This window comes from Sardina pilchardus, chromosome 9 (genome assembly GCF_963854185.1).
Source record: "Sardina pilchardus chromosome 9, fSarPil1.1, whole genome shotgun sequence".
NCBI classification, from domain to species: domain Eukaryota; kingdom Metazoa; phylum Chordata; class Actinopteri; order Clupeiformes; family Clupeidae; genus Sardina; species Sardina pilchardus.
In genome coordinates, this window is record NC_085002.1 from 16,329,870 (window position 1) to 16,356,255 (window position 26,386).

Sequence of the window (26,386 nt, forward strand, 5' to 3'; positions counted from 1 at the left end):
ATATTTACAGTCTATATTGCTCTGCGTTCACCCACGCAGCCACTCTCACTTGAATTACTCCGGGACCAGGCATCGCACAGACATGACACGCATATCAAATGAAAGAGGAGAAACCGAGCTTTCCATTGATACCAAACACATCGATCCTTTATCGTTATAAAACAGACGAAGTGACAAACAAATAAGAATGTCATATAGCTTCGACTACCGCTACTTTCGTTTGATTTAGCCTATCGTGAAACCGTGGTCAAAAAATATGGCTTGCATGTCAGATAAAAGAGGAGAGCTAGAGCTATCCACATATACCAAATACAACCTTCTAGGCCATACAGACGAAGTGACAGCAAAATAATAACTTAATTTAGCTCCACTTAGTCCGCGAATAATGCTGGCCTCCTTTACATTTCAGTAAATAATGTAGGCGAACGTCGCCTAGGCTATATTAACCGTGCATGCGAAATACAGGGTTGCTTCAGGTGTTTGACAGCGGGCAGTTCTGATAGACATTCGATATTATTCTAGGGGGGCATATACAATAACATTACAAGACAGAAATTGAAAAGCAATCCTGTGTATTAGCTCTCAATGGTTGTGCAAACATCCACGATGTGCTTGACATAAAGGGCTGCCAAGTTTCATAACATGGCAAGCGTGAGAGTCCATCCGGCGAAAGTTTTGTGACACTTGACAGCTCCGATTAGAGTCGCTTTTTTTGAGCGCGCTCATTGAATGACGAGGAAAGGTATTTGCATAGCTACTGTTGGGAACACCCACTGGCATGCTTCTTCTGGGCAACTTGGCGTTTTCACCTCTGTGTGTAAACGCAAATGTTTTTTTGACCGGTATCGTTAAAGGTGTGAAAGCGGTGAAGACAAAAACACCCTGCGTCGTCATGTAAACGGGGTCTCAGTTGCCAAGCGGGCGAAAACTGTAAGGCAGGTTTTCTGATTCCTTTGAGGCAGATGAGAGCTGAATGCCTTTTGCTGCTAATTTACATCTGTGTGAGCTTCTGATAGCTCATTGTTGTCTCAGCTGGCTGTGGCCGGAACCCCATCAAGCAGCCATCAACACTTCTCCCATCGATTCAGTGAAAGTCAAATTGACAACTTCTGAAATACTCAAAAATGTATGTTGTAAATGTAATACATTCATGTTTGGTCTTAAATTAATACTTGTAATGTGGGCAACAGCCTGATCACGGTGTCATTGCAATCTAATGTATCTGTACATAGTTGTGGACTAAGAACTATATTATAGAGTTTTAGACGCCACACCCACTTTCAGGTAAAGAGGTCCTGCTGAGTGGGGGGTGGCTGGATGAATGAAAAAGAGAAGTTCTTGCAGTGACTCTTCTCTTGCTTCTCTGCTCTGGTCTAGGCAAGAGGTCACACTGACCTCTCTGCCCCTCTCTCTCCCTCTCTCTCTCTCCCTCTCTCTCTCTCTCTGTTTTTCCCTTCCTATCTCTTTCTTTGTCTCTTTATGGTTTGTTATTTTCATTATTTGATCTATTGTTTTATCTGGTGTATGTAGCATTGTAACTTGGTAACTTGTTAAGGTTTAAGTCCAAGTTTATTGTTTGTTTTGAGGTTAAGATTACTTTATCCTTTGTTCCTTTGTTTAAGGATAATTACTGATACTTTTACTCTTACCTAAGGCTCAAGGCCTAATAAATGGTTAATTCTCCTCGCTCAGTTTGCATATCTCTAAAGATCTAGTGTGCCATGCCATTCTCTGCCATAGTTAACATCATTAGTTATTTGGTAATGTATTAGAGGTACAATATGTCTTATGGAGTCAGATTTAACGTGGTGAATTTCCTAATAACATTATCATTTAACTCCACATGGCTACTGATCCATTGTTCTTCACGCATGTAAAGGGAGAACGTCCGATGTGTTTGTGTAGTGCGTTTGGGACTGTTTTTGCACCCTCTTACAAGCCTAACTAGTTGTATTTTTGTAGGGTGATTTTAAAATGTTTTATAGTTTAAAAATAGACTTGCCATCATGTCACTCATGGATGTGACTCACTCAACGTGTGGTATTGTCTCCTTTACTTCCTTGTAACAACAAATTATGCAATAATATTGAATAATCTTTCATTTCATTGGTTGAAGGAGAAGTCATGCAAAGTATTTTTGGGATTATTTGATTCATATTATTCTGTCAAGCAGTTTTCTTTAGTGTCATTTATAAATGAGGGTTATATCAAAAAAAGATATCAATTATTAACAAGACAAGACAAGACAACCTGCCTCTCTCTCTCATCAATCCACCTTATCTTTTTGGGTGTTGTCATGGAAACTCTTCAGAGAACCTTTTGCCCTCTTACGGCGCTTAATTTTCTTTGTTGTGCTAAATATACCCGTGAAGCTTTGGTCACAACCCCAATAACTGGCCGCAACTGCCATATTCTTCAGATGGCAGACAGAAATCAGAAAAAACAAACATAAAAAACCTGAGATAAGCAAAATAAAGAACTGACTGACAGACTGCTGGTTAGTAAAAACCAAAGATCATAGAGCGCTATGCGTAGCCCTCTATGATCCCTATATGGGAAAATGCATAGACATACATAGACACCAATCCAAGTAATGGCAGTGGCATGTGTTGAGGTCAGGACCAAGGATACAAGGATACAAGGATACAAGGATACAAGGATACAAGGATAGGAGGTTTATTTGTCACATGCATATCATTACTAGGCCTATAGACCAACATATCAAATCCACAACATTATTCATCTTACATAAAGTATATGAACTATAGTTTCACAGACTAAATGAATAAATGCAATTTACATTTCTAAAATAACCTTATAACGAGACGTAATACTTGATAAAGTCGTGTATGACATCTTGTAGTGTCAGCTAGGACATTTATGATGCAGCTGGAGTCTGTTGCAATATATCATTTCACCACTAGATGGAAGAATTTTCCCCAAGAATGAACCCAAGAAATACACAATGTTGCGTTAATGATAGTGTCCCCACCCCTCATATGTGAGGGCAGTAGGTTTGTTGTCTATCAGCAATTACAGATAGTCAGAGTGGGTTTCAAAGTTTCCTAGGCTATATTTCTATTTCTGTATGACAAAGTGTAGGCCTATCATCTTTTTAGGACTGCCCAATGTCTTACATGTTCACATCACATGCTACAATCACCCATGTCATTTTGCCCTGTAGCTGTTTAGGTAGCAGGGCAGTTGCAGCATTATGAATATGACAGGTGAACTTACACTGGTAAACAAAATGCTTTAGAGCAGTGATATTCAACCGGGGATTAGCGACCTAAGCATTTTTTTTTCCTGTTCCAAAAATTAAAATATCCAATAGGCTACATAAACAGAACGTATAGAAGATGCCTACTATTTGTTTATAAATTCACATATAGACTACCTGAGTCTTCATGCAATCATGTGATCATTGTGGGAACATTTGTACCATTCAGATATCTTGTGTCAAAACATGTTACCTCCATCTGCGCCACTCATCAGGGTATGACCTCTCACTATAATTGTGGGAAATATAAACTACTTATGGGTATTGTTGTTTGACAATATTGTAGTCTACAAGCTAAGGAAATGACATATATCCATTATTTATTATTATTATTATTATTATTATTATTATTATTTTGTGAGTAAAAAATGTCCTAACTCTCAGTCCATCAATAGAATATCTACTTCTAGGCCTATCCCTGACATTCTTTATTACAAAGGCAACACTCTTTAAAAAAATAAATAAATAAATAAATAAAGCCTATGTTACTTATACACCAAGACTGTTGTTGACTGTACTGAAAATGTATCAATCACACTTTAAATATACATTTCTCTTCTCATCTCACAGACATTTTGAAGGGATATACCACCACCTGGCTACAATGTTGCTAGTTGTGTTGTTACAATGCAGTCATTGACCACTGGGTGGCGACATATTCCACTTTTGTACAGAGCCGTATGGACACGACCATAGGACACGACTCGGCTTTTGTGGGAAATGGAGACAGAGTGGTCAATGTAGCAGGGAAATTTATCCGTGACTTAATCACTCAACGGATTTTAAAAATATTTTCTGACTTATTAATACCTCGTGTGTCTATAGAGGTAGGCTGGGAATAATAAACAGAGAATCGCCGAAAGGCTGCAGAAAGTGTGACGTTACTGCGCATGACAGAAACTGTTGTCAGTCTGGTTAGCTTTTGCGCTGATCAGTGCTACGAGAAGAACCGTCTGGCATTAGATTTCATTAGCATCCTCGTAGTGTTGATAAGAGGATTCCTTTTCGAAATGGCAAGTATCGCATATTTCACATCATAACGTGTTGGTCTGCTGTCCATGACAGGGAGCGCCATTTGTGTTTAGATTGAGCTAGCTGACTTAGTGCTATTACTTGTCTGACTGGCTGTGGGGCGTTGGTTTGTAGCTTAGCTTTACGTTAGCCTAACTCAACTGTGTGTTAATCACTGTTTCCCCGTTCGCTAATAAGATAGCAAGCATTGATTTCAGGACAAGCCTGCCTATAATTGAGTTTAAAGTAGGCACAAACCAGTGTGTTTAAATTCAATAACGCATAGCTGCTAGTTCTAGGGTTATTCTGTCCTTACTCATGCAGTTGCTACTGGCAACTATAACGGTAGCCGCTAACTAGCTAAGTCATAGCTTTCACTCAGTCGTTTGTTATTGTAATGTGTGTTATTCAGACGTACACGCTTTTCTGCATCGGGTGAAGTTATTTACAATTGTTACATCTTAATTCGACAGGCGGAGGTTGAAGAGACTTTGAAGAGAATTCAAAGTCAAAAAGGTGTTCAAGGGATTATTATTGCTAACGCTGAAGGTAAGTTACTGAATGCATCTGAATTATGATGAGCAGCATCATCAGTCCTGTAGCGGTAGTTAGTTTGTGTTAACTGTATTGCATACAGAATTGTTTCTTTCTAGAGGTTTTAGATCCTGTTGGATGTTCACTCGACCTATTTTACAGACTTGATACACTTTGTCAGCTGAGCACTTTGCCTCTCATTCCTGCCACAAGCCTGCATGAACAGAACAAACTGTAGAGACACTCACTGGCCTCTTTGTTGTTTTGCCTTGTAGGCATCCCCATTAAAACGACCCTGGATAATGCAAGCACAGTTCAGTATGCTGGGCTCTTACACCAGCTTCTTATGAAGGCGCGCAGCACAGTCAGAGATATCGACCCACAGAATGACCTGACTTTCCTGAGAATTCGCTCCAAAAAGAATGAGATCATGATCGCACCTGGTAAGAAAAGTAGAGACGTTGACACCTACATACACCCTACACACACACACACACACACACACACACACACACACACACACACACACACACACACACACATTTCACAATCTGTTTATCAAATTAGGATTAATATACGCTTGATGTTAATATACGCTTAGTGTTGAAAACATAGGCACATCAGGCACAAAGAGATAATTCTGTGAGACTGTTATTTTTTATTATAAATGTCTTGTAGTACTTGATACATTGTAGCAGAGATGCCATATGTAGAAATATGAGCATTTGATGCTGCCATGGTCTCTGCAGATGTTCTTCATCTTTGTGTAAAAATATCAGTTGTGTGAAGTACATCCTCTTATCCCCGCTGTCTGAGTTGGACCATGTGACCATGTAATCTGTCTCTTGCTCTCCCATGTTACCTTGTAGATTTAGCTTAATATGAAGTCATTTTTATCAGAGACCACCTTGCTGATTCTTGCAGCTCTAATGAATTGTGACACATCAATGGTTGAAGCCATTAGAAGAGCATAGAGTACATTCGCATGGATCACACAGAACCAGAAAGGTCAATGGATGTATTATTACATTAAACGAAGCATATACAATTGGGACATGGACTGTGGACAGCAAAACCATTAGATCTTGAGCAGAAGTTTTCATGTGTCTGGTTTTTGATTTCATATGTGCTGCATCTGTACCAATTTCTAGGAAAGAATCAGTAGTTAATCCATAAGTATATCCAGTTCCAGTATGCTAGTGGTCAAAAACCATGCAAATGAAATGTTAGGACTACTAGTACTCACTACAGATTTGTTAGCATAGATACATTGATATTTTGAGAAGCAGCTGCTATTGAACCTTTCATTGTCAACAATCTATACACCTCAAGCACGTCTTTATAAATATACTTCAGAGCAAAAGTGACATTATTTCATGAAGTCAATTCTTTGTTAGACTATGTGATGAGACTGATGTAGGCCATGACATTCCATGTAGGCCGTTCGCTATTCAGTTCAACTTGCTTACGTTTTTGAAATCAAAGACTGATTTATGTACTTTCTGGATTTAAATAACATTCATAAGGTCATCTAGAAAGTCCACATTCCGTTCTTTATAAAGTGGCAAATTTGGGACTTTATAAAGTGGCAAATTTGTGATTTTTTTCTCGCAAATTTGCGACTTTATAAAGCGGGGTTCACATTGCATGCACAAATAGCAGCACTGCGCTATGAAACACATTATTTTCAATGGCTTGAGCGCTCAAGAACCGGTCTGGGCAAAGTGCAGCGCAAGGAGCGTTTTTCCGCTCTTGCGTTTCCTGCAGTTGGACTTCAACCATGTTGAACTTTGACCGCGTGTGCTGTAAATATTTTTTTTTCAACTTTTGGTCAATATATTTGATTACATTTTAATTCTGTATATCAACCTCAACTTTAGAAACAACATGTTCAGTCTACCAGATGAAGTGATATAGATATGTCTGTATTGATTGATGCATTTAATCTTTTGTGTTTCTCTTTGCAGATAAGGACTACTTTCTTATTGTCATTCAGAACCCTTCGGAATAAGAGGACCACATCTCACTCCCTTTTTATGCTTTTTTTTTTATGATCCGTCTCAATTAAATGGCCAAAAGTAGTTTTACTTTGGTTTTGTTTGCTGAGAAGCAGTAGGCCTACTGTGCATGTGCCACAAAATGCACTTAAAAGCAATTTGGTGTTCCAGGTTGAGCCATAGGCCAATAACGAACCAGTCCGTTTTGCTGCCATTACCATATTGTTTGCATGCCATTATATGGGAATCTGTCAGCTTTTGACAGGGAACTTGTCAAATTATGAAGAATGGCCAGACATATTGGCCTAAGATCAAGAACATCATAGGAGTAAATAATTTGTAACCTTGAAAAGCCATGCTCTTTGAGGATTAAAAGCATGTAGAGATGCATATTAGTGTTCCGAGTCATTCCAGTGCTCTTCCCGCATCATACTTACTTATTTATTCATGTTTACTCATGTCTCTAATATCAAATTGCCAAGCACCTGTCCAAGACTTCTGCTCATAGTGGAACACTACATACACAAGTATTTATGGCTGGTTTCAAGTGATGCTTTATGTGGTGAAGGAATAAAGCTGCAATAGAGAATGTTTTGAAGATGTCTTGGTTGAAGTGTGTTGACTATGTTATGCAAATGCTCATTGCTCAGTTTTTGTTTGGATTCATTTAAAGCAAATGTTCACAGGCTATCAACAGTGCAGGTATTGGGGGGGCAATGTATTGAATATTGAGTCATTAGGTTTTTGCACATATAAAGGTATGTATGGTCTTAGTGTGTGGTGTATGGTCTATGTATGGTCTAATTTCTCTAAAATGAGAAATGATATGTTTGATATTAATCAGATTATATCACAGATTTACAGTGCGCATGCCTTCTGAATGTAATCTTTTGGCCATGTGCTGTCCCTTTAATTATTGCGTGACGTCACGGTCTCCGTCTGTTCTATTGTCCCAGCCTGTTTTGGTACAGTGAGTTCAGAGCATAAACGTTGAAGACTTCAAAGGAAATAGGCAGACAGCAACTTGTTTAGAAGTGTTTTTATTGACATATTTTGTGTTCGAGGAAACGACAGTGATGCCATCCGACAGACCTTTTAAGCAAAGACGGACATTCGGTAAGTAACGTTAGATGACCGTGTTTTCCAGTCTCAGATTTTCATGGATTCTTTGGCCGTCTGATTATCATAAACTGAATGTCAGCAAGCTGTATAATGTTAGCCTATATGTAAGATCAAAACCAATTCGATCTAAACAAAGACTGGAATTAAATTTAACATCTGAATAGGCTACCTCGGCTGCGAAGTGTTTTCCAGATGGCGTCATAACACGTTAGCGTTATAACACAGCCCAACAAACATTTGGTAGTCGACGACCTCCTTTTCCTAATGTGTGATAGTATGTATATTGGGGTTGGACAGCATAAACTATTGAGTGCCAAGCTTCGGACTCAGCCATTAAACCAGTGTCGCTTAACTAGGATGGCCCAGAGATTATTTATCTAAACGAGTTATTTGCTACCTCGCGAGCTATCAAAGAGCTGCACAATTGTGTGTTTTCTTCCTGGCCTCATCAATAAGGGTTATTAGCTGAATATAGGCAGAGGACATAACAAAAATGACAAGATTCTAAATAGCTGGCTAAAATCGGGGTCATATCATGTCGCAACAGCTAGCCAGTTTCACGAAGCCATCAACAAACAAAAAGAAAACAGACTGCAGCTGACTCAGTGTCGCGAGTACACGTGTTAAGCAAATTATTCAGACATTTGATACCGTGCACATATTCATGGGTGTGGAGAGGGAGGAGCGTGTATGACCATTGCATAATAGCCGTAGACAACTATCAGTTTTTAAAACAAAACGGACTTTTAGTGAAGACAAATAATAATCTAAATAGAGCAGGATTTTCTTGTGTTGCCCGGATGGAGTAGGCTATGCAATATGGCGCATCACTGCAGAGGCGTCTCGGGGATGTTGACACACTGACATAATAACTGCAAGACCAGAAGTGCAACATCAAGACAGTTTGCAAATGGCATTAGTGTCAGGTCATTGGCCTGTATTTTCCCCTGGTCGCATATTATTCAGTACGAGGACGAAGAAACCTATCCGCTGAGGTGGAAATCGTTCTCCGCATAGAGATGTTGGCGAAATAACAAATAGTTCTCAGAACAAAAGCCCCTTTCACAGCTGCTCGTCAAAGTCCATTTTTTTTTGCCAGTTAAATAGGTCGCTCTGAGTAGTGTGTTTTGGTGTTTGCATCAACCACAATGAAACATAAATCTGTTCACATAATTAATACGTGTAGAGAGAGCTGTACTTTATTGGGAAGAATCCCAGATGGTATGCCATGTAAGCAGTGTTCTGATGATCAACTGTTTGATTAATTTATTCACTTGGCACAGTCACAATCAATCTAATGTGTCAAATAATCTGGGTGTTATTGATTGGTATAGGTCTTAGACCTCAAAATGAGCCCATGGACAGACTATGACATGGATGTGCTGAGTAGATAGATAGCCTACTTTATTGATCCCCAAGGGGAAATGCAAGGTCCCAGCATTTTAAGACACCACACACAACATACACTACAATGTAAGCAGGATGATAAAAAGCAAATCAACTGCTAACTAAAAGTAGCACTCACAGTGAATCCTTGCATTTTTTCATAGTTCATAACCTCTGTGTAAACTGTGTGTGTGTGCGCGCTTTGTCCTATATTATTATTACTGCCTACTACTATATTACTACTATATTATATTACTGCCTTTTCTTATTTCAGCGGACAGGTGCAAAGAGGTGCAGCAAATCCGGGAGCAGCACCCCAACAAGATTCCGGTAAGGCCCTCTTCCTCCTTCCTCCTCCTCTCAGTATTGCTTGCCTGAATCTCTCTAGCCTCCTCCTCAGTCCTGTCCACCACGAGGGGGGTCCACTCTCAGGTTTCGGACTAAATAGCTAAAGGGGGTCTAATTGTTCTACCATTCACATAATAGCCCTTACATCCCTCTATGCAAATGGCCTTGAAAGATCAGTTTCCTTCAAGGTTGCAGTGGAGGCCCAGTATGATGTTGCCTAGCCCGCCTCTTAAAAGCATTAGGTCTAATTGAGTTTCAACCAATAGCAGATACTTGTGGTTATTCAATGAGTGTGATACGTTATCTAAGTAATGGTACGGTGTGCTTTCCTGCTGTATTAATGTCCTACTCTACTTCCTATAGTCTGGGTAACAAAGTGTTGCACACACTCGTGGATCTAGTTAAGATGTTGATTTGTTTTTGTTCTTCTTCCTCAGGTTATCATTGAGCGTTATAAGGGCGAGAAACAGCTACCCGTCTTGGACAAAACCAAGTTCCTGGTGCCCGATCACGTCAACATGAGCGAGCTGGTGAAGATCATTAGGTAATTCCCCTTAAAATGGACGCCAAATATGGTGATGGTCAGAGTTCAGCGAGTTAAGGGATCGATGGTGTGGTGTGGTCAGCATGCCCTCTGTTTTTGTTTGTCTGGCTTACCCCGAACGTAGCACCACGGCCGGTTTCAGAATCAATACCTCTGGCTCACTGTTGGTCTATTTCAGGGGGTCTGTCCATTTGGGAAGTACCTATAATCTTTAGGCCTATTTTTGCCATTCCATTTCTTCTGAGGGGTATGGAGTGGAGAGGTTTGCTCCTATGGGTGTGTGTGTGTGTGTCTGTGTGTGTGATAAAATCTGGATGTTTGATGACGTGTATGTGTGATCTGTGATGTCATTGGTGTGTGTGTGTGTGTGTGTGTGTGCTTGCTTCATTTGAGGAGGTAGGGCAGTAGAGTGTGTTTGAGTCCATTTTTATTTTGTTTACGTGTCTGGGAGTGGGCGGGGGGGGCATGGGTTAGGGGGGGCACGGTGGGGTGTTGCACAGTGTTCCAGGATTAGCTCACATTCTAACCCCGCCGTCCTTAGTGGCTTCTGTGAACACGTTTACACTCCCTGGCTCCAAAGTTAACTCTGTTATCGCCGGCACACACTCACATCTTAGCCTCTCACCCTGTCTTGTGTAGTGAGCCATCGTGATGTATGTAGTCAGCTAGCCATCTCCAATTTAGTTGGTCTAGGTCTTGCCGAACTCTCACCCACTTTTTGGCTCATGATCTATAGTGATCTTGTTGTTCAGTTGGATTTAATCTCTCCACTGTTTAAAATCATTGTTTTTCATTAAAATACTGTAATCATGAAAGAGCATGACCTCAGCGGTCCCTTTCCATTTGTGCTGTGTTTTAATGCCTTTGTCTGCAAAAGCAGTTTTTTTCGTGAGTTAAAAGTATGGCATTAATGTGTGATAAGAGAGTATGAGTCTGTACTGTACTATAACCAACCAATGTGTTTTCTCTTAATGATTTATAGTATTTTCCCCCTTATCACTTTAAATGTTCTCCGGTGTAATGATCATACATTCCATTTCACAACCGTTCAGCCAAACGCTGGAGCTATTTTTAATCCTCTTTGACTAGTGTTGCATCATGTGAGCTGTTTGTAGATTATATGACCGGTCCCTTTGATCGATGTTTGTGCCGTAGACTCAGCAGAAGATGGGTGGCGAAACCTCTTTCATTCCTTTCCCTTTCCTGTCCACACTTGTCACTCACCCCTGGTTCCTCACCAACAGGCGCAGGCTGCAGCTGAACCCCACCCAGGCCTTCTTCCTACTGGTCAACCAACACAGCATGGTCAGCGTCTCCACCCCAATCTCGGAGATTTACGAGCAGGAGCGGGATGAGGACGGCTTCCTCTACATGGTGTACGCCTCCCAGGAGACCTTTGGCTGCTAGGGCGGGAGGTCTGGCCAAAAGCGATCAGGGGGTAGGGGTGGGGTGAGGGTATGTGTGCGTGTGTCTGTGTGTGTGTGTGTGTGTGGGGGGGATGTATGTGAGCCGGGGGATGGCGGGGTAGAAGAGGGACAGAGAAGGAAATCATGCAGCGAGAGATGTGGCACGAGCTCGCATGCTTTTGACAGACTGCTCCCCTTTACTCTCATGTGTTTTTTTCTTTCTCTCTCGCTCTCGTTCACTCGCCCGTCCCGCGTCCCCCCTCCTCACCCACCCTCACCTCCACCCCCACCCCAAACCCCACCCCCAACCCCAACCCCGCCCCTTCTTTGACCTCCGCCACTTCCTGCAGTGTCCCTTGAGATGCTGTCAATAAACAAGCAACATCGTCATCATGTGGTTTCCCACTACACACTGTGTATGGAAGCACTACTGCTACTGGTGCAAGTCTACCCTCTGCTGTTAGACATTCTACTCAAGCCCACCCCCTTGTCCCCATCCCCACCTAGTTAGACTGGTTTGAGTGTGTTTCGTAGGGATGCGTTTTTCCTAACGTCTTTGTTTTGTTGCGTTGTCGCCCCAGAAGTGGGTTTTGTTTCAATAGCCAGGAAGTCTTTTTTTTTGATAGGGGGCAGCTCTATAAATAGCAGTGATCTGCCTCATGTCTTCTTGTAAATAGGTCAGGCAAAGATGCAGTGATCTTTGTCTCCGTTTGTTTCTCTCTTTGTTTCCATGGCTTTGTTTGGTTTTGTTTTAGCCCTTTGCATTTATCTATCAGCTTTGTAGCTACACCACGTGCTTCTAGGTGCGGTCCAAAACCAAATGTTTGGTTTATTCTTTCATTTCAGAATCATGCGCAAACGTTCAGAGGGTAAAGCCCCGCTTGATTCAGTAGTGTAGCTACCAGGCCCGACTTAGCCTTGAGGTCTCTGACATGCCTCCCCACAGTTGATCAGAAATGGCACCCTTGCCCTAGCTGAGAGAGGCTTGTAATGCCTACGCTTGAATCTAACTGATTGAAAGAGAAAGGGCTGATGGTTCACTGCTGATGAAATCGAAGCGCATCCTTGTTTTGCTCCGTTAGATAAGAGTAATTGTATCACACGTTGTACATAAGTCGCCTCTTTAGTCATAATTTGTACTTAAAGTGGCATCAGAATGGAGACTAATCCCAAGTAATTTCTTTTCAAAACACTCATATTTTTCCTCATCTTTTTGAAAGTCCTTCGTTATCTTCTTAGCGTTTGTGTCTATCCTGTGTGTGAGTGAAAGCACAGTCTGATATGGCAAGGGCTCATTGAGAGTGATCTTTGACACACCTGTAGACTTTGTCATGCTAGCTTCATCTCCGTCTGCAGTTACCCCCAGTAAGCCAACTTGAACACTAGACTTTTTGACTGGCGAGGGAGGGGAGATGCTTGCCTAATACATTACTTTGCGTCGAGTGATGTCAGTTGATCTGCTCTATAATGTAGGAAACAAAAAAAAAATATGCTTTTTTTGCACAAAAAAAAAAAAAACTGTTAAAAGATAAACTGTATTAAATCTAGAGAAGAAATAATTACAATAGCACATAATTGTACTCTATTTTATATCTGCTTCCTTCCTTTGGGACACCATATGATAAGTATGCCTTCTGTCAGAACTTTATAAATGAAGGGTTTGTGGTTCTCTACTTACCTGCATGTTTCTTTTCTCTACTTGTTTTTTTATATATTGATTTACGCTATAGATTTGGTAATTATTTTAACTTTATTTAAAGAGGAAATGAAAGTCTTTTTAGATGTGTCCAACCAAATGTAAAAAAAAAACAACAACCCTGAAACCTGTATGTGTACTGTATGTATGGTTGAAATGTTTGGAACACAAATGTGTGTATAAAACATTATATAAGCAACGTATCTGCCCGTGTGTTTATTTCATCCTTAGATTACAGTATTCAACCTCTGTTGAAATCATTGTTTGCATCAGACTCCACAACCAATGTCATTTATACTTTTCAGTTCTTAGACTTGTTCTTACACCAGAAGAACTCTACAGCTCTGCAGGAGTAGGCCCTATGTGGGGTGGTGTTAGCATAGCGGTTAAGGAGCATGCAGTAGTCTGAACAGTGTTGGGTTGTGGGCCCCAGGAACAATGGTCCTGTATTATAATTGACATATATAATTCACTTTGGATGAAGGCATCTGCTAAATGAATACATGTAAATAGGAAACACTGTGTGACTTGAAACAGGATTGTTTGCCTTCACAATAATTTGGGGCAGCCGTTGTGGCCTACTGGTTGGGGCTTCGAGCTTGTAACCGGAGGGATGCCGGTTTGATCCCCGACCAGTCCACGGTTGAAATGCCCTTGAGCAAGGCACCTAACACCTAACCCTGAACTGCTCCCTGAGCACCGCTGTCGGGCAGGCAGCTCACTGCTCTGGGTTAGTGTGTGCTTCACCTCACTGTGTATGACCAAATTTCCCTCACGGGATCCCCTATACTTAATTTACTACACAGGTTTTAAACTTATTTTAGGCATTTTGGGAAATAAGACAATATTTCAGACCACCAAAACTGTTTTTATTTACAATATGTAAACAGTTGTGAGGACGCCTCACAGGAAAATATACATGTACAGTCAACAACAGAACCCAGTGGCTTGTGGATGAACAACAGCATTAAAACTAAAGGAAGTATTCACAGGCCACTGAACCAGGTAGTGGAAGTCTCCTGGGTTATACATGACTGGTGCCTGCCCGGCGTTGGTCTCTGGTGGCGAAGCATTCAAGCAGGATGACAGGGAAAGCTGTGAAGGAGCAGGCAGCATCACACAATCATCATGACTAAGGCCCAATCCAAACCCCCCACAGTCGGCTCTGTGAGTCTGTCACATCGTGTTCTGAATCACATTGCACATTAAATCAAACGTTTATGTCATTATGTCATTAGCATTCATGGAATCGGGTCTCTTCAAAGTAGTAGACACAAATTATGGGCCTACAGTGGTCCGTATGTGACATTCTTGACTATGGGTCCCCGCCTATTCAGTGTGCAAACGTAAGGTAATATAGTGAGCAGAAATGGCAAAGGTCCTAAAGGAGGTCTAGCTGGGGTACTGCATAACATAAGCGTATGAATTTTCATTCTTATAGTTAAAACTTCTGTGGAATTTCTCTCAAGTTGTTTTGTTTGCTGACCCCAATGGTAAATATGACAACATTAACAAAAACAATGTATTCAAGGTTGACTGATTCCAAATCTCGCAACCATGAAGATGACAACCTATGATGAAAGCAGAGAAGCGGGTCAAATAGAAACAAATGGCAGATAAGCCAAAGGAATGATACAAGACCTTATTTTCAGAGGAACTGAAAATCTGTTTCTGATTGCTATCATTTTTTTTTACTCCAAGACACCACCTAACCAGTATGCTGCAGGCGTGCCTGTTGCATTGTCTCATTTGGCAAACATTCTTGTTGTGTAAACGCAGATAATAATTTAACTTAAATAAGCGTGATGCAGAGGAAAGGGAAGAAAGAGAAGACAAGTTGAACAGTATTTTTTTGTTTAGAGTACGCTGGCTACAGTATAAAAATAATGCACTCTCGTTCATGCCCAGGTATGCAATCCTACTCTTGCCACCACAGAAAGGCTGATAAACACAGATTGTACAGGAGGAGGGAAACAAAGAACAGAGATGTTCTCTTCGTGGCAATATTCACAGTGAAGATATTTCCATCCAGATTAAAAATGCGCTCGAGCAATGTTCAACTTTTAGATCTTCAGAGGATGGGAGGATTCTTTTCAGCGGAACTGAAGTCAAAGAAAAAAGCAGCCTTGGGGGTTCCAAGAGAACAGGTTGAAAACAGAAACATCTGGTTCAAAAACAAACAAACAAACAAACAAACAAAACCGAACATACAAAAACATATTTTTCTGTAGTGAACAAATAGACTGTAGTTTATTCTTCTTCTTCTTCTTCTTCTTTTCTTTACAGTACAGAGATTAAGTGCTGTTCCTCAGGGGTAGGAGGTGCTATGCCAAGCTGACGGTCACACTGTCTTTGCCCTTCTCCAGGTCCAAGTCCGGCTGCGTGGCCGCCATCGACGCCCCCTCTTTGGGAGAGTTGTGTGTACTGCCAGGCTGACCGCACACCTTCGCAGGGGTGTCCGTGCACTGCTCTGTCTCGGGCTCCTGCTGGGAGGCGGTGGCTGCACGTAAACAAACAAACAAACAAACAAACAAACAAACAAAACAAGTAAGGGCAAATAAACACATGGACACCATGAGGGTAAAGCTCTGTTCAAGAGGCGTTTGCTATTTAGATGACGATATGGTAATGACATCGGTCTGGTGTTTGTTATGTGGGTGCAGCTTCTTAAGTCTACTGTATGCTTGTCTGGGAGTGCTTAGCAAGCTACAGTAATTTCCTGTGTATTAGCTGTATTGTGTATAAGCCACAGGACAGTGTTTGCAAGCTAAAAGAAACAAAACTTTATTAATGCCATGCCTTGAATTCTATTGCATTCAAGTCTATTAGCTGCAGCTAATAGTTGGGAAATCACAGTAGTAGTACTGGCATAAGATTTGTTATTATCAAACTATGTAATTACGTGTTTGTAAGTTTGAAGACAGACACTAAACACTGTCAGAATTGCAGAGAAGGAACTTTATAACATACACACTGATCTGGGCCTTAAGTCGATTTAAATAGGAAATTACTTGTATCATCCATCATAATTCATGTCACAAAATGAACAACCAACAAAAATGCAACTGCTACCCCTGGAGCAAAAATGATCCTTTTTTATTTGAAAGAATCAGATTGTCAGTCAAAGTGACCCTAATTCACATGAATCACTCTGGAAAAGACTAGTGAACATTTCATACAATCAGTGACTCACCACTGTGCCACATTGGTGTCACATCATTAAAGGTGTTATGTGTGGTAAATTGGTTAAACTGTTAAAAAATGATCAAGAAATTATTTTGATGGAATTTAAGAATGCCTGTGTTCTGCTTTGCCTAAACCTAGAGAGCAAACCAGTTGGCTTTATTTGTGCCTTGAACTTCCTACTGAAGCAATACCACAATATGCCTCAAGAGGTGCTGTATCAAATACATGAAAGTCAATTCAAGGTAATTCAAATTCTACGCCTAAGCCCCATTAAAGGCTGATGATGTGGGTGTCATGTTGAGTTAGTGGTGACGAGTACTGGAGGTAGTGTAGTGGATCTGGAGCAGGGGAGAAAGGAGAGTGTGTGTGTGTGTGGGGAAAGAAGTGAGGGTGTGTGGAGAGAGGAGAGGGTGTGTGTGTGGGTGTGGGTGTTTGGAGAGAGTGTGTGTGGGCCTGTAGAGAAGAGAGGGTGTATGTGGGTGTGTGGTGAGGTGAGGTTGTGGAGCAGTGGAGAGAGATAAGGGTGTGAGGCAGTAGGGAGAGAAGTGAGAGTGTGGAGGTGTGGAGAATGGAGTGTGTGAGTGTATGTGGGGAGAGGGAAGGGTGTATGTGAGTGTGTGGGGAGAGGGGAAGGTGTATGTGAGTGTGTGGGGAGAGGGGAGGGTGTATATCAGACTGTAGAGAGATGAGAGGGTGTGGGTCTGTGGGGAGAAAGGTGAGAGGGTGTTTATGGCTGTATTCAAGAGCCACCATATACCTGACTGTGTGCAGGACTTCATGTGCTCCGGCCAGTGGGCCTGCTGGCAGGGGTAGTCGCAGTAGCTGGTGTTCCAGCAGCAGTAGAAGATGGCCTCCTTGCGGCAGTTGGCGCACCACTGCTTCTTCTTGGTCTCGTCCACGGCCTGCTGCTTCTCCACCTCCGTCTGCTTCTTCACCTCCGCCACCAGCCGCTCGCGCTCCTGCTCCAGGCTCTGGCGCATCTCCGCCATGGTCAGCTCTGTGGCGCAACACACACACACACACACACACACACACACACACACACACACACACACACACACACACACACACACACACACACACACACACACACACACACACACACACACACACACACACACACACACACACACACACACACACACACACACAGGAACGCACACACAAACATCCAGACACACACAAACAAATACAGCAGAAACACAAATGGGCTAAAGTAATGTAACCATAGTACAGACATACAGTACATACCTACTCACAAACAATTCCTGTTGATTGATAATTTCATGACTACACATGACACAGTTAGACTAAAGATGCTATCTTCCACTGGTAAGTGCTGACATTCACATTTGTTTGGCACATTTTAGGCTTGACCACAGAGTGAGAGGCCCTTTCCGAAACTGGTTATGGCCTGTACAGATTACAATTTTGCCACGTTATAGTCATGGCCAAATATTCAAAGTCGGGAACGATGTTCGAAGGAAGAAGCGTCTTGTAATGTGACATATTCAACGAGCCACGACTTATTGTCTGCAACATTCTACGACGTTACGACCCAAAGTCAAGCGTGTCAGAATTTTTGGGGAATCTCCTACGACTCCCGTGTTGACACTGACACTGTGACGACACGCGATGAGAAGGCTACAACAGATGATCTAGTAATGTGGCCACTGTTACGACCAAGAGGCGGCAAGATTTTGTGGTTTTCTGATCGCCTAGTCTGATATGGTCAATCGTAAAAGATAATCGTGAAAGACAAAAAATCATTGTCTTTCACGCCATTCCTATGCCCTCTTCTTAGCCGCTTGCACTCCATTCGGCCGCTCACGTGGAGATGGCCCTTAATACGGGAGAGAATTCCGTGGTAGTTAACGGGTTAAGGGCCATCCGGAATCAATTATTGTTACGTGACCGTAACCGAGGGGGAGTGGATAGGGACCGGTTTGGAAAAGGGCTCGAGTGTCCATCCCCGGGTCCATTCTGCTTACCCAGGTTGTGCTTCATCTCCGAGAGCTCTTGCTGATGCAGCCACTGCAGTTTCTCAATCTCAATCCTCAGCCGCCGGATCTAGAGATCACAGTGTCACATGATGTCCGGGAGTACATTGTGTGTGTGTTGTTGTTGTAGGTTCACGGTATGTACTAAGCTTGTAATAGAAAACATCCAATATACTCCTCAGAGACCTGTTTAAAACACTTAGTGGAGATGTGACCAAAGCAGCCTCTAATGGCATAAACGGATTCAAATATCCAGAGGTTTACCATTAACTGTGTTTGTCATTCAGTCTGTTGGGAGCTGTCTGGGTGTTGTTAAATAAGCGTTGATCTTAAATACTTAAATAGAGGCAGAGACAGCTTCAGTGTCTGAAAGCGTCATACACAACCCTGAGTGTTTTTTTTTTAACATAAATCCTTTAGCTTGAAGACCCTCACCTCTGCTATTGTGTTGCCTGAGGTGCTCTTGGACAAGTCATTGTAGATCTCAGTCATGGTCCCCTTGATTGCATCCATTATCTGTTGAAATGCAGATACAGATACAGTCCAGGTTACATACGCATATATTCAAGAGGGAAGATCATTTCCAAATGATCCCCTATTACAAAAAAAAATCTCTACTCTTCATAGTGGAGGCGAGCTTTGAAATGAAGATGACACACCACAACATATTACTACACTGACTACACAACACAACACAACACAACACACAGCACAACACAACACAAAATGGTATTGACAGCTGTTCGTGTCTCCTGGTGTCGTGAAGCACGTGTCCGTTTGCACCGGTTTCCTTCCACTACCTCCTCCCATCTCGTGGCCTTACTTTACCAGTGGGGGAAGTTAGGCAACGTGCTTCTGCTAGACTGGGCTGTCAGGCCCTGCTGTTGCGTAAACAACACAGTAGCACATGCCTGGCTTTGGCTTGCTAGCTGTATTCTGGAGTTGCAGAGAGTTACCTCTGAAACCTGCTCACAGCTGCTTCATACAGTATGTTTCTTATTTGAAACATCATACAGATGCTGATAAAGGCCAGTCAACCCTACCTCAGAACTGAATAGCACTGAAACCCCATTGCACTAAGCCCTGCTGATCTTTTACTGCACATAATCCAATCAGCATGAAGGCCATGTGATCATCTGGAGAGATGGCCTCCACACTACAGTCCTCTAAGTTGAAATAAACCATGCAGGCCTTTGAGACTATAAGACTCCTGTGGTCTCTTCTACTAGTGCTTCCACTGACTACTTTTGCACTCATTCGACTATCTACTTCTGCACATTCATTTGGTTTTTATCTGAAGGAATTCACTGTATATTAGCATAGTTCTGTTTGAGCAAATTGGGAGTGCTGTTTACCTTGGTTGTGTATTTGGCGATATCGGCCGCCTGGTCGGCCGAGGCTGTGGGGATGTGCAGGTCGGTTGCCACGACGGCAGGAGACGAGGATGAGGAGGAGCTGCTCATGGAGCCGCCAGGTGTCGCCGTGGCGATGGCCACAGATACTGGGGAGGTGGTCACCAAGGTAACAGAGGATGTGGAGACGCTGTGGGGGGACTCCTTCTGCTGGACTGCTGCAACAAAACAAAAATATCAAGCAAGGGTGCTTTAGGAGAAACGTTTTCCTCCATTAGGTAGCTCACAATGCATCCTTGAGGTCCAAGGTCCTTGAATTTCCCCTTGGGGATCAATAAAGTATCTATCTATCTATCTATCTATCTATCTATCTATCTATCTATCTATCTATCTATCTATCAAGGTCAACCAAATCAAACAGGCCAAGTGAGGAGAAACCAAGTGGATGATGGGAAACTATATGGTGACATCCAATACAAATATTTATACCTCACAATGCAGGTGTGTAGTGTCAGTATTGCACAGCATCTCACCTTTAACAGCCTGTCGTGTCTGATAGCGCGTGCTGGATGATGCTTGCTGAGCCCCAGATGTGGGTAAGACCTGCTGCTGCTGCTGCTGCTGCTGCTGGCTGCGCTGGGGCTGTGTCTGCGCCTGTGCCTGCACCTGCGCTGGAGTCTGCGCTGCTGGCACCGCCGGCTGCCCGCCCTGCGCTGGCGGCTGCCCGCTCTGCTGCTGCCGCTGCACCTTCTGCATGTGCCACTTCTGCGAGGACGTCTGGAACTTGGCCGTGGGGTTCCACACCACCGCGCGCTGCACCACGGGCACCGTCTCCCGCGGCAGCAGCGGCCGCTGCTTCTTCACCGCCGCCACCGGCGCCGCCTGGGAGGACGCAGAGGCGGCGGCCGTGGCGGCGGAGGAGGAGGAGGAGGAGGAGGAGGTGGAGGTGGAGGCGGAGGCGGAACCTGGGAGAGGGGTGGAGGAGGAGAGGGGTGCTGCAGGGAAGGACAGGATGCTGGGAGGGGCGGGCGCAGAGGGCTGGGCGAGGTCTTTGGGACCCGGCGAGGAGCAGGCCGGGGCGTTCTGTTGAGACGGCGTTACCGCACTAGTGGTGATGGGGGCTTTGCCTGTGGCGGAGACAACACAAGACATCAAAGCGGTCAAAAAAACAGCTCAAGCCTCAGACACTTCTGCAGCTTTGACAAGACTGAGCGTCAACTTGCTCAACGTGTTTACATTGGACTCAACCGGTTCAACATGTTTACATTGGACTCAACTGGATCAACATGTTTATATTGGACTCAACTGGATCAACATGTTAACATTGTTTACAGAATATTATGGAGCATTTACTGTATTCTAAGTATTCAGAATACTTTAAGAAGAGTTTTATGGCTATTCTGTCAGTAGTCAGCTCAGTGTTTTCAGAAGTACCATCTGACTTGGCGGCGGCGGTGGCCTCTTTAAGCGCGGAGGCAGCGGCCGTGTCTCTCCTGCTCCTCTTCCTCTCTCTTCCTCCCTGCTCGTCCCCCAGGTCGATGACCAGCTCCCGCTCCGAGTCGGAGTCCATGTCCGCGTCCAGCGTCGGAGGCGGCCGTCCTTCCTCCGCGCCTTTGGGCTTGTCTCGGGCCAGCGGGGCCTCCGGCGGCGCCGCTTTGGGTCTCTCGGGGGCGTCCTTCTCGACGTCGGGCCCCTGCTTGTCTTTGGGCGCGGAGTCTTCGGGACCCGCCTTGGCCGCAGGCTCTGATTTGGGTGCTGTGGTCGACCCGGACCCCGACCCCGACCCTGCCGACGCAGCCCCCCCTTCCGGACTGCTCTTCTGCTGCTCCTCGACGGGAGGCGAGGATGTGGATGTCGTCGACGCCTTCGTCTTCTTCTTGGACACGTCCTTCTCGGGCTTGTTGGCGCCGGACGTGCCGCCGGACTCCTGGCCTTCCTTGCCGGGCTTCTGCTCGTCGTCGCTGGCGTACTCGCTGTCGCTCGAGTCCGACTTGTCCGATTCCTCCGAGTCCTCCACGCCCTTGTACACATCCTCAGAGATCTCATTGATGCCTGTGGAGCAGAGGCTGACACTAATGCAAAGCCTACATAGGAGAGCCAGTGCGTTTCACATTACACATAAGCCAATTCCTCAACTTGCTTAGTGAATGGAAATATTATAGGCAGAGTAATCAAGTTAGGACTTCATAGACTTTTAGACTTTTATTTTATATTTCTCTAACTTGCACTGTCTCATAGTTAGTTAATTTATATGTATTAATGTAGTAGATGCTTTCATTCAGACTACAGTACAGTATAGTGCAGTAGTCATCATCAGTAGTCTATGGGTGCCTCTCATTCGTCTTTTTATCTATCCTCCCTTCCTTCCTCGGTCCTCGTTCACACTGATCTAGATGAAGAATGATGGGGCGGCAACAATGGGATAGTCTATCCAGTGTTCTTTATAGATCAGTGGGAACGAGCCGGAGGACCGAGGAAGGAAGGAAGGGAGGATAGATAAAAAGAGGAATGAGAGGTGCCCTATGTGTACTCCCTCCATTCTATCTCCATGTCGATCAGATGCGCTCGCACTCACCCAGCTGGGCCTTGCAGTTCTCGATGGTCTTGTCGAGGTTGAGCTGGAAGCGGCTCCGGATCTGCCTCTTGGGGGAGGTGAGTAAGGGTGGCGCCCCCTGCTGCAGCTGCTGCTGCTGCTGCACGCTCTCGCTCAGCTCCTTCAGGTCCATCTCCGCCTTACTGCGGTCTGAGAGCAAACCGGGATTTCACCTCTTTCAGTCTGCTTTTTAGACTATTACACTCGTTTTACACAGAGGTGGAAATCTCTGGCATTCAGTAAGTAGGTCCTCCCACGTATGAGTGTAGCTACCCTACTACCTACTAGGACTACTAAGTCCTACTACAATGTATTAGTTTAACGCGTACACTTAACACAGATGATTTCGCTAACTAGCTGAGCTACCTGGCTGAGCTAATTAAGTGGTGCTCATTACAATCCACTGGATTAGTGAATGATTGGAACAGATACGTGGTAGGACTTCGATCAGCACTGCATTTGTATGCTTATTCAGCGAAAGGAAATCTCCGTACTGCTAGTAGATGATATCTTGCAAGCTTGTTCTGCAAACTCTCGAGTGATTGGCCAGAGGCAGGATACGTTTTCCGGAACTCACCGAGGTTGAGGTTCAAGATGCTGCCTGTAGGAGGGGCCTTCTCCTGCTTGACCGTTGCGGAGGATGTTTGGGAGTGGAATGGTTTTGGGCTGTCCATGTGTGTGCCTGTAGCACCTGGCTTGGCTGGTGTTGCAGGTGAGGCTGTCACGAAAGACCACAATCCATTACATTTCTAACTTTTTAAAACATTTTAAAACTTTTAAACTTTAAAAAGCAAAAGGGGTGGTTACTGAGACTAGCATTACAATAATTACCTAATAATAATAAGACTAGAAAGTGCCTTCATTCTTTTGACATCCAATTGGTTAGTCCAGCCCCTAAAAAACATCTGTTTCCACTGGAGTGAAAAGATCTGGTTGTGTGTGTCTGTGTCGACATACTGTATTCACTAAATGTGGGCTATACCAAGTTGTTTTTGAATAAAACTGTATGTCTGTCATCTTTCCAACTTGCTTTGGATAAAGTTATACTTTTCTCATCCCCTATTCAATTTTTTTTTGTTATCACTTTCATTACTTTATTCAAGACTTTATTCATATTTTCCATTAAGACTTTATCTATTGTGTCTTTAGTCTGACCTGACTGTAAGTAAGTAAGAGTTACCTGTGCAGTCTTGAGACTCCTCTCCGGTGCTGTAGTGTCCAGGGGGGGCTCTGGCCGGGCCCCCTTTCTCCGTCCCCTCCTGCTCCCCGTCAGAGCCTGTGTGGGCCGACGAGTTCGTGCTCATTGGCGAGCGAGGCATGTCCGTCACCGAGATCCGCCTCCCGACGGGCGCGCTCATTCCCCCTCCCGCTGCGCTGCCGCTGCTGGACAGCATGCTCTTGCCCAGGATCATCTTGGGCGAGGCGGTCATGTCAAAGTTGAACTTGATCTTCTCCTGCTTCTCCGGCTTGACCGAGCCCGCCGCCGGGTTGGACGGGTCCAGCAGCATCTGGAACTGGTTGTCGGGCGTGTACGGCGTGCGGAAAGGGGCGTAGTTGAAGACGCCGAACTTCTTGCGGATATTCTCCACGTAGACCTCCATCTCTTGCATGGCGCTGTTGAAGATGCTCTTGGTCTTCTTTACGGAGAAGGGAATCTCTTTGGACATGAGGTAGCAGTTGTTGATAGGTACCCATGCCCTAATGAGGGAGAGAATCTTAGTAAATGTCAAGCAGACCTTCCTCCTCCAACATGAGGCCTAAGTAATCTGTTAAACAGATCATATGTGTTTCTCTCTCACCTGTCATGTTGACCGAAGAAGCGAGCGTCTACCTGTCCATCTTTGTCTCGCAGAGCTTTTGCTGGCCAGAAAGGGAATCCCTTCAGTTTGGCCCAAACCAGAGGATGGGGGTTACTCTACACAGGGCCAAAGCATGTATGTACAAAAATATGTATTAGACAGGTCTTATAGAGGATTTCATTCTACACTACAATCTTAGCCTGTACTTTGCCTATTCTAATAGTAACCCATAATAATTCTACAAAAGGTTTTCTTAAAATACTCAGTGTTGGATCTGCAGGTGAATGGTCGAGTGATTTGACTATCAATGCTGTAATGTGGACGCACCATTTTGCTTCTCTGTAAAAAAAAAATAAATAGAAAACAAAAATGGCGCGAATGTAAACATAGCCTAAGATGCCATAGCCTAAAGACGCAATGATGCAATAGGGGCAAACAGTTAACAGACACCCACTGGCTGACCTATTCAGTTATTCAGAGTTCCATATGGTCTGAGAAGAATTTAAGGTGAAGTAAGGCCACACAAAAATAGAATAACCCATCATAAAGATGGCAGATTAACACATGAACAAATGACAGATGAACAAATGATCACTCCCAATGGGAGCAGAGGTGTTAGGGTCGAACAGGACACTTACACAAGGCTCACAAAACCAGTTGTCTCTCTTCTGGCATGCTGACAGGTAGCACTCCGGACACACTTCAATCTCGTTCATCTGCCAGAGAGGAAGGGGTTTGACATTTCACATCATGTGCAAGCCATCTGCCTATATAATCACAACATGTCCTTGCCCAGAGTTCAACTGCCACTGGCCCCACACATAAAGCTGAAGGCTACCGGTACAGTAATTTCCCGCATATAAGCTGCATTGTGTATAAGCCGCAGGACAGTGTTTTATGCAAGTTAAAAGAAACAAAACCATATTAACACCATATTAACTGCCCCCCTGTATTAACCTCATTGCGGAACAAATGTTGCAAAATCAATGTATAAGCCGCGGCTAATAGTCGGGAAATTACGGTATACAACAATGCGCTAGCATTTTAGTAAAAAACAACTTCACTGTTACTACAGATACACTATAATTTAGGAGACTGTGGGCCCTTATTTAAATGCAGGGCTAAGTGCAAAGTCTAAAGTCTAACTAAAGATTGCTTAATATCAATAAAAAACTTGTCTCAAATTTAATACCACAAATGTAATACCACAAGAAAGAAGATCCTAAGCACAAACAGTAGTGGCTCAGCTAAAGAACTTTGCTCATGGACTGACTTTGAACTTTGCCCGCCACTTAAATTAGGGGCCATTGGGTCATTATCTCTCTACACATCCTGAAACATGTCCTTTTGGAACATTCAAGATTCTGACTGGGGAATTCCAGTTTATAAGGAGAGGTGAGGAGCTTGGGGCAAAGTTGTCTAACAGGTTTGCAATGCAGTGTAGTGAAGTTCGGTATTTCCCTCCCTGTCATCACTGTCATAACAGTAACAGAAATCAATGTCCACATACTAAATATATCATGTAATACCTGCGTTACTGTGAATACGCAATGAATTAGACATCATATCAACAACCCTTAAAGACACTTACCTCATGTTCACAAATTCGTACAATGACTTTAGCAGTAGCCGTGAGTTTGTGATTGCCTGTAGGAACACAAAAAGCACGTCCTGTCATCCAAGAGGCCGTCAAGTGAAGGGGGTTTTCCATGTTTTAAACCATCAACATACACTTCATTCACTAACCTCCGTTGTAAATAATACAGTTGTGCAAAATCCACTTGACATCCGCTAAGAAGGCCTCAGTGCATCCGTACATTTTCTTTTTGATGTTCTGAGGGAAAGATGGCAATAGAAAGAGTCAATGGATTAACAATGTCAATGTGTTAACAAACAGGTTGAGAGGGTAAGCCGATTCATTTAGGAACGTTCTAGGGGAATATCCAACGTTTTAGGTGGAGATGTAGGAACCACAATGCAAGGAATGTTTTGCAATCTCCCATGTCCAACGTTGTAGGTGAAAGTAAGAAATACGTGGAGGGCAAGGAGTACAAGGGCGCATGTGTGAAGCTATAAAACAGGGTAAGTTCAAAAGAGGGTGACAATGTCAGCCAATTCATCTAGCATGAGAT

General features: G+C 43.6%; 3 protein-coding genes across 9 annotated transcripts in view; 2 read left to right on the forward strand and 1 right to left on the reverse strand.

Annotated features, from left to right (window-relative positions):
- Positions 1 to 4,008: 4,008 nt before the first annotated feature.
- LOC134092872 (dynein light chain roadblock-type 1) lies at positions 4,009 to 7,422 on the forward strand. The gene is made up of 4 exons (XM_062546002.1): positions 4,009 to 4,293; positions 4,765 to 4,840; positions 5,101 to 5,268; positions 6,793 to 7,422. Exons 1-4 carry the CDS (start codon positions 4,171 to 4,173, stop codon positions 6,834 to 6,836), a joined length of 411 nt encoding a protein of 136 aa, XP_062401986.1. The 5' UTR covers positions 4,009 to 4,170; the 3' UTR covers positions 6,837 to 7,422.
- Positions 7,423 to 7,765: 343 nt separating this feature from the next.
- Positions 7,766 to 13,527, forward strand: map1lc3a (microtubule-associated protein 1 light chain 3 alpha). The gene is made up of 4 exons (XM_062546003.1): positions 7,766 to 7,938; positions 9,605 to 9,660; positions 10,116 to 10,222; positions 11,467 to 13,527. Exons 1-4 carry the CDS (start codon positions 7,899 to 7,901, stop codon positions 11,627 to 11,629), a joined length of 366 nt encoding a protein of 121 aa, XP_062401987.1. The 5' UTR covers positions 7,766 to 7,898; the 3' UTR covers positions 11,630 to 13,527.
- Positions 13,528 to 14,171: 644 nt separating this feature from the next.
- Positions 14,172 to 26,386, reverse strand: part of zmynd8 (zinc finger, MYND-type containing 8) — a 28,220-nt gene continuing 16,005 nt past the window's right edge. For 6 of the 7 annotated variants that reach the window (XM_062546005.1, XM_062546008.1, XM_062546010.1 and 3 more), the window contains exons 7-20: positions 26,001 to 26,088; positions 25,846 to 25,901; positions 24,893 to 24,970; positions 24,255 to 24,370; positions 23,636 to 24,153; positions 23,033 to 23,173; positions 22,438 to 22,605; positions 21,297 to 21,914; positions 20,396 to 20,989; positions 19,866 to 20,080; positions 18,946 to 19,026; positions 18,502 to 18,580; positions 17,268 to 17,507; positions 14,172 to 15,824 (exon numbers count right to left, since the gene is read on the reverse strand). In XM_062546005.1, the coding sequence (XP_062401989.1) occupies positions 15,649 to 15,824; positions 17,268 to 17,507; positions 18,502 to 18,580; positions 18,946 to 19,026; positions 19,866 to 20,080; positions 20,396 to 20,989; positions 21,297 to 21,914; positions 22,438 to 22,605; positions 23,033 to 23,173; positions 23,636 to 24,153; positions 24,255 to 24,370; positions 24,893 to 24,970; positions 25,846 to 25,901; positions 26,001 to 26,088 (3,168 nt within the window). In that variant the 3' untranslated portion in view covers positions 14,172 to 15,648. The remainder of the gene's footprint in view (positions 15,825 to 17,267; positions 17,508 to 18,501; positions 18,581 to 18,945; positions 19,027 to 19,865; positions 20,081 to 20,395; positions 20,990 to 21,296; positions 21,915 to 22,437; positions 22,606 to 23,032; positions 23,174 to 23,635; positions 24,154 to 24,254; positions 24,371 to 24,892; positions 24,971 to 25,845; positions 25,902 to 26,000; positions 26,089 to 26,386) is intronic. The other variant, XM_062546006.1, reaches the window with a different exon arrangement.